The sequence below is a fragment of the Cebus imitator genome, unplaced genomic scaffold (genome assembly GCF_001604975.1).
Source record: "Cebus imitator isolate Cc_AM_T3 unplaced genomic scaffold, Cebus_imitator-1.0 Scaffold873, whole genome shotgun sequence".
Classification (NCBI taxonomy): Eukaryota; Metazoa; Chordata; class Mammalia; order Primates; family Cebidae; genus Cebus; species Cebus imitator.
Genome location: NW_016108188.1, coordinates 254688 through 262949, shown reverse-complemented (window position 1 = coordinate 262949; position 8262 = coordinate 254688). Strand labels below are relative to the sequence as shown.

At 36.4% G+C, this 8262-nt stretch overlaps 1 protein-coding gene across 1 annotated transcript; it reads left to right on the top strand.

Moving 5' to 3' along the window:
- Positions 1–5081: 5081 nt before the first annotated feature.
- On the top strand, positions 5082–6268 carry CT83 (cancer/testis antigen 83). The gene is made up of 2 exons (XM_017520743.2): positions 5082–5156; positions 5969–6268. The coding sequence occupies exons 1-2, from the start codon at positions 5082–5084 to the stop codon at positions 6266–6268; spliced, it is 375 nt and encodes a 124-aa protein (XP_017376232.1).
- Positions 6269–8262: the final 1994 nt, after the last annotated feature.

Genomic DNA, 8262 nt, shown 5'->3' with positions numbered 1-8262 from the left:
TACACTAAAAATGAGAAAATGCTGCTGAAATAATTTAGTGAAGATACAAATAAATAAAAATATAGGCTATAATATTGGAGCGAAATACTTAATAATCTCAAAATGTCAATGTTACCTACAGGGATCTACAAAGTCAATGTGAACCCTATGGAAACATCCCAATATGTTTTTTGCAGAAATATCAAAATCCATCCTAAAATTTATTTGGAAACACAAGAGACATCAAATAGCCAAAACTGTTTTGAGAAGTAAGAATGAAGTTAGAGAACTCATATTTGTTGATTTTAAAACTTACCACAAAGCTATGGTAGTCAAAACAATTTGCTACTGACATAAAGACACACATGTGGTAATTGAACAGAACAGAGAGCACAGAAATAAACCCTTGAATATATGGTCAATTAATTTTTAACAAGGGTGCCCAGACTGTTCAATGAGGAATAATTAGTCTTTTCCATAAATGGTGCTGGGAAAACTGGGTCTACAGATGTTAATAAAGTTGGACCCTTTACACTATATACAAAAATTAACTCAAAAGCAATCAAGAAACAAAACTTAAGGGGTAAGGCTATAATACTCTTCGAGAAAACTTTTAAGAAAATCTTCATGTTAGACTTGGCAGTGATTTCCTGGACATGACAACAAAATTACAGGTAACAAAGAAAAAAAATAGGTAAAGTGGACTTCATTTAAATTAAAAATTTTTGTGCATTAAGGAACACCATTAAAAGAGTGAAAAAGCAACACACAGGAACAAAGAAAATATTTCCAAGTCACATATCTAATAAGAGATTAGTATCCAGAACATATAAAGAATGTCTACGACTCAACAACAGGAAACAAACAAATTAAAAACCGGGCAAACAACTTGAGTAGAGGTTTCTCCAAAAATACAAGCACATGATAAGACACTCAACATCACTAATCATAAATGTAAATCAAAGTCACAATGAAACCCCTTGATAAACATTAGGATGTCTACTATATACACAAAAGAAAGAAAAAAGAAAATAACGTGTTGAGGAGGATATGGAGATACTAGAAACCTTGTGCACTGTTAGTGAAAATATAAAATGGTGTACCTGCTGTGGAAAACACTATGAAGTTCCTGAAAAAATTAAAAATAGAATTACTGTATTATCCAGCAATTTCACATCTGGGTATATACCCAAATAAAAAAAAAGCAGGGTCTTGAAGATATATTTGTACATTCATGTTCAAAGCAGCATTAATTATAATACTAAAACATGAAAACAACACAAGAGTTTATCAACAGAAGAATGGCTAAGCCAAACATGGTGTACAGATACAGTGGAATGTTATTCAGCCCTCCCTTCATGAAAGAAAGAAAATTCTGCCACATGCTACAACATGGATGAACATTGAGTATATATATTATGCTCATTGAAATAAGTAATTCAGAACAGGACAAATATTGCATAATTCCACTTGTATGAGGTATCTAATGTAGTCAAATTAATAAAGACAGAAAATAGAATGGTGGTTGTTAAGAACTAGGGAAAGAGGAAAATGGGAAGTTAATGTTTCATAAATACAGAGTTTCAGTTTGAGAAGTTGAAAAAGCTCCAGCAATGGATTGTTGTGTTGGTTGCACAACCATGTGAATGTAGCTATTGCCACAAAACTATACACTTAAAATTGATTAAAATGTTAAATTCTATGTTATATATGTATTACAATTAAAAATAAAATTAAGAAATCAATGATTAGCAACAGTACTCTAATGTGTTTGATGAGAATATTTTCCAAGATTTCTGTAGTTTTCACTTAAATACCAGTAGGATCAAAATTCAAAATCCTATTGTTAGAAATAAGGTTAATGGGCTTCACTGACTTTTATTCAATGAAACAGGAAATTTAGATATCAGAAAACTCACAAACTAATAGAAATATCATTGCCCAGCCACTAAATATTAACATCCTTCAATGCTCTATTCAAACTTCTCTTCATTTGTACTCCGTACACTGACATGAAGAAATTTCTTTTATATCTGGAGTTTCAATTATCATTTATATGCAGATGACTCACAAATTTATGTCTTCACTTATCTCCATTTATTTCCTGTCTCAAAGTCACCTCAAATTTGATGTGTCCAAGACTAAATTAATGATCAGCAACTCGATACTTGGTCATTTTTCTATCCATCCCATTGAGTAAGCCATAAAGCCAGGTACTTCACTCCCCTTTAGATCCTATATCCTATTATGAGCTCCCACACCACTACATACTCCTTGGTACTATTTATCTCAGCACTTTCACATGCATTTCGGTATTTGATTAATATCTGTCTCTTACACTAGCATGCACATTCCAGGTGGAGAAAGGCTTTATTTTTGCTCATAATCAAATTCTTAAAATACAACACAGTGTCTAGTATGTGTTTAATAAATATTATTTGAATCAATAAAATGTTAAGCTTTGTACTCATAACTAGGAAATGGTGTGATATAAGAAAAATAAAAATATAATTACTCCCCTTCCCATATATATGAAGATGAGGGTTGTTTATCTAGCAGAGTTACGGGGTTGCAGTTGGATGATCACCTTGAGATTACAGTGGCTATTGTTTTTAAGTTCTGGATCTTAGGTCAGCGTCATAGTGAATGGAGAAAAGTTCCCTTGTCCCCCTTACAGGGTGTGTGTGACAGGGGTGTGGCTCGCTTCTCTGGTGGCTTGTTGCACAAAACCCCTAGGCGGAGCAAGCAGATGGGCAAGTTGGGGGGCTTAACCTCATGGCAGCATCTAGGGGTGAATGTTTACAGCTCCTGAGGCACAGGAGAGCGCATGTTACCATGTGCTCTTTTAGTTTTGGTATCTTTAGGTGGCTTGCGTTAAACAGCTCAATTAGACCCTCTGCCTTATTGCAAGGACAGAGAATTTCCTGTATCCAGAGTTCTTGCCTTTGTATACCAGAAAAACTGGATCATACATGGGCTTGGAGAATGAGCGAAAGGTTTTATTGAGTGGAAGTAGTTCTCAGCAGATGGGGGAGCCAAAGGGAGATTGAGTGGAAAGGTGGTTTTCCCCTAAAGTTGGGCCACTCAGCATCTGGGCTCCCCTCCAAACACCCCGAACAAATTCTGCATTGTTCCACCAGTCAATGCTCTGCCAGTTTTCCTATAAGTGCCTGTCAGTATGCTCTCACCCATCAACATCCTCTCAACATGAAGTGTCTTGTGGGTTCTGCTGGTGTGCTCCTCTGGACATCCAGCCACTTGTGTCTGTGCCTGCTAGGGTGTCCAGTTTTTTTTTTATAGGCACAGCATGGGGACATGGAAGGCCAGGGTTGTCTTGGGAAAAGAACCATTTGACAAGAAAACAGAAATGCCTGTAAGAACCTACATCCATGGGCACAGGCCTGAGCGGGTGGAGCCCTAGCCAGGGACCACACCCTTCCCTTTTCCAGCATTTCTCTGCCCGTTTCCTGTATCTATAGTCTACATTTAACTAAATTTCTTGAACATTTCTAACTTGTCTAGTGCAATGATTCCTGTACGTGCTACCTCCCATTAATACAAATTCAACTACACTGTTCAATTCCTTCATTGGAGAATATTAAATACTTGATACTCACAAATCAGAGTGGAGGTGAAGATCATGCGGATAAAGATGGCATGGTGGAGTTTATCTCAGGGCCCAACCTCCACAGATTCAAGTCCTGCTTTTGCTAATAGTTTTAAATGAGTTTAACACATGGATCTGTTTCCACATTTGCAAAAATAGACACAGTAGTAAAAATACCTTGGCTCTGGAGAACCAAACACCACATGTTCTCACTCGTAAGTGTGAGCTGAATGATGAGAACGCATGGACACATGATAGAGGGTAACAAAACACACTATGACCTGTGAGGGGCGGGCAGGAATGAGTGAGGGGAGAACATCAGGAAGAGCTGCTAATGGGTGCTGGGGTTAATACCTGGGTGATCTGTGCAGGAAACCACCATGGCACGTGATTACCTGTGTAACAAACCTGCACATCCTGCACGTATATCCCAGAAGTTAAAATGAAAGATGATAAATAAATTTTTTTAAAAAGTCATGGTATAAATGTGAAATTAAAAAACTAATACCTTTATATAAATTTGTTGTGAGGCTTATGTGTGAAAATGTCTCCAAAATTATTTGTTAAACTGTAAAATGACGCAAATGTACATAATTATGCTAATGTGACTAGGGTTGGAGTAAATTCTAAAATAGCAATGTGAGTGTGGAGTAAGTGGTTTCTGGCAAAGATAATTTGTGGGTAACTACTTTTTACAGTGCATTTCTGTCTTGTTTTTGAAGTGAATAAAGGAGTGTTTGCAGCAAAGACATATTTTTAGGAGCAGCATCAGGGTTTTTTTGTTTTGTTTTGTTTTGTTTTGTTTTAGGAGTCCCGCTCTGTCGCCAAGCTGGAGTGCAGTGACGCCATCTCGGGCTCACTGCAACCTCTGCCTCCTGGGTTCAAGCGATTTTCCTACATCAGCCTCCCTAGTAGCTGGGACTAGAGGTGTGTGCCACCACGCCTGGCTAATTTTTTGTGTTTTTTTAGTAGAGACAGGGTTTCACCATATTGGCCAGGCTTATCTTGAACTGCTGACCTCGTGATCCACCCGCCTTGGCCTCACAATGTGCTTGGATTACAGGCGTGAGTCACCGCGCCTGGTCAGTTTTTTATATACTCTATTTAACCAATAAATATGGAGCCTGTACTTCTACCACGTTTCAGCTTCCCAGAAATCCCAAACTTCCTCATTGTCTTTCACTCTCCTCTGTAAGGACCTGACACTGACAGGGTGGGCAGTTACTAAGTGTCCGCTGGTTTCCCGAAGGGGTGGTTGTTACGTCATCTTATTGTGCTGCAGCATCACCACGTGCGTGCCCAATTGTGACTTCTCGTGCCCTCTTTAGTATATAAAACAGCACAACACAGACCATCCCACTTGTACCAGGCAGTCCGGGACACCTAGCATCCTGGCCCGAAGTTTTCCAAATTCGGGTGGCTAGATGCCCACTGCTTCCTAAATACCAGCCTTGGGAGTTCAACCAGAAGAGAAAGAAGAGGCCGAAGAGGAGCCATGTACATCCTTTTACTTCTAGCGAGCGGCATTCTGTGTGCCTTGATGTTCGTCTTCTGGAAAAATCGCTTTCAGGTAATGGTGAATGTAAGAGAGATTTGAATTAGATGAAGGTAGATGAATATATGGACTGGGGAGTGTGTATGTGAGAGAGTAAAATATAGTAAAGTGAGAGGTAAGAGAAGATTACCTCATTCCTCTTTTTCGTTGGAAGGAGCCCCAGACTTTCACCCCTTACTCCCGCAATTCCTATATTCTGACCAGTGACTCGACAGTAGTGGTAGAATGCGTGTAACATAATGTGGATTAAAATTAAGGAAATGTATTTCTAAATTTCTCTTCTAAAAAGCCCCAGGTCCCTAAGTTATGTGGTCAGCTTTTCACTCATTGGAGAGTAATGTGCAGTTGTAAGTGCCCATTCCCACCCACCATTTCCCACTTTAAGAATCTGTACCTTCTCTCTTCTCTTGCTTCTCCTCCCCCACGTGTCTGTTTGCTAATCTCACCATCTTTATTTTATGCGCACTTTCTGGGCATTCACAAATAATTCAAGTATGAATGTGGTTTACCTGGTGTTAAAGTCACAAGTGAAGTGCTTTTAGATAAGAGTCAAAGACAGAGTTAATGTGTTTACCTAGTGGTAATATAAGGAAATATAAGGAAAGGATATGGAGCTTTGACTAAAGGCTACTTTCATATATATTTTTTCTCAATCTGGTTTTGGAAGAATATATTTTTGAATTAATGTAGTAATTCAATATATTTTTAATTTCCACCTCTTAGGGGAAATCAGTTTATTTTGGTAACCAAAATTAGCCAAGTTGTTCTATAGTTTGGAAATTGCTTAATTCGATAAACTACATATGTATAATTCCCTTCCTTTACAGAGAAACATTGACAAAATATCAACTGCTGAAATGTCAACTGGCGAAATGTCATCAAATTCAACTGCTCTTGCATTAGTAAGACCCTCTTCTACTAGGTTAATTAACAGCAACACAGGCAACCATCATCTTTTAGTCAACAACCTCCCTCGGGATATTTTAAACACTTTCCCGCACTCCATAGCCATGCAGAAACGAATATTGGTAAACCTCAGTATGGTAGAATACAAACTGGCTGAACTGGAACATATCCTAGTTTCCAGGGGTGTAAGAGGTGCATCAGCTCACTGGAAATCCACCTAAAAGCATACAAGATGTAATGCATGTGGTGGAAATCATTAAAGACACTGAGTAGACTCATTTGATTGTGTGTTGTTACTAAATGACTTATTTGTTAAGAGAGAGGGGATGCCATGTCAGATACGAAAAATACAGATACCAAGTTTCTTACTTATACTTTAATTGATTACACATGGCTAAAATATATTTATTGGGGAAGGAATAAAAGCACAATAGAGAAACAAAAACAGTTCAAAAGTTTCTTAACAAGAAATAAGCTATAGTAAACAGACTCTAGTTGAGATATAGTGATTTTACCTTCACTCAACTGTGAAAAACAGTTGTCATTAATGGTTTACAATACAATATCATAAATTGCCTCCAAGTTTGCATTAAAGTAAGTGGGATTTGATGGAAATGTTTGCCATTATGTAGAATGGTGTTTCTTGCCATTGTTGAACCTGGGTATAATAATAAAAACTATCATTGAGCACCCTACAATATGCCAAGCACTCTGTTAATATCTGTGCTTTACACATTTGTGAAGATAGTTACAAAAACTTTTAAGTATTCTTTGTGGTCAGCTTTTGAAAGGGATTTCTTTCCTTAACACTTTTCCCAATTAGATATTCTTTCATTTAAAATGCCCAGATTGTCCCTGAATTGCAAAAGTCACCTATGGAAAATTGCACACCTTAAATAGTACCAAAATGTGGTTGTGGAATGCATGAAAGATAATGTGGATTAAAGTTAAGGGAAAGTATTTCTAACCTCTAGTTAGCCATCTTTTTAAAATATTATTTTATAAAATCTGGTATAACTAAGGAATTAACAATCTCTTAAAGTTTACTAAGCAGCATTTGACCTGCCTTCAAAGGAAACCTTCAGAATGAGCAACTTCATCTTATACATATGTACATAACTTGCTGAAGTAATTCAATTAGAGGCCTACCTATTAACCTACTTTCATGTCCCCTCCCCTTAGATAAATTACCGCTATAAATTAAAGAAACCCCTTAATTTATTACTCCTTTAATCTTCGATTACAAGAAAGAGAAAACAATTTAAAATATGTAAGAAAAATTCTTCCTTCTATCGTCACTCACTTTCCAAGCACAAAATGTCAGCAGTAGTGCATATGGTACTTAAACTTCTTTAGGTCACAGGTTTCTTTGATATTCTGAAGAAAACCATGGACTCTATCCCTAGAAAAATGCATGTAGAAGTACACACAGAAAATATTCCATATAGTTTCAGTTCCCTGAACGCTTTTTTAAGAAACTTAAGAATTGATGAAAGTTCTCTATATATGTAGGCAGTGTTTATCATCACAGGTTGTGATGCTTAAACCAGTTGTCGTCAGTATATAATATATAAAAAATATATAAAGCTCTTAGTAATATATTTAATTATCTTTTGTAAGGAAACTAGGACATAGGACTTTCTAATTTGACTTTTCTCATTCTTGACAAGTTTGACAAGTTTATCTTCTAATAGTATGTAAGCAAGTTATCACCTGTAAGTAATAACTTATTCATCTAAGACAAAATCACTCTGTCAGTCAGGTATCACAATCATGAAATGCTAGATTTGATTAAAGCCATTTTCTCATTAACATTTAAGTTCATATTCTATTTGAAATGAAACCTATATTTCAGAGAGTATAATGGGCAACTCTTAATTTTGTGAAACACAATAGAAATTAAATGGGTCATAGTTTTGTTCCAAATAACCCACAGAAGGAAGATTGTATATAGGAGAAGTAGTACTAAAATTTTCATTTTCTAAATTTCTTACTGGACATAGGATCCTTATTTTTCTCTTACGTCACTCTTCATAAAGAACGTTAGCTGCTAAGTTCACACAGAAAACATGAACTGTAACAAATACATGACATTTTTAAACATATTTGGATAAAAATATTAAGCTACAGTCCTCTTATAGTATTAATAATACGTTTGTCCATATATTTATCACATTTCTAATTAAGTGGGGCCTTAAGTTTTAACGATTTCTTT

Excerpts from the sequence above, each read along its gene's own strand:
- CT83 (XM_017520743.2), top strand. The coding sequence starts at position 5,082 with ATGTACATCCTTTTACTTCTAGCGAGCGGCATTCTGTGTGCCTTGATG. Across the intron at positions 5,157-5,968 it reads TCTGGAAAAATCGCTTTCAG|AGAAACATTGACAAAATATC; the intron begins GTAATGGTGAAT and ends CTTCCTTTACAG.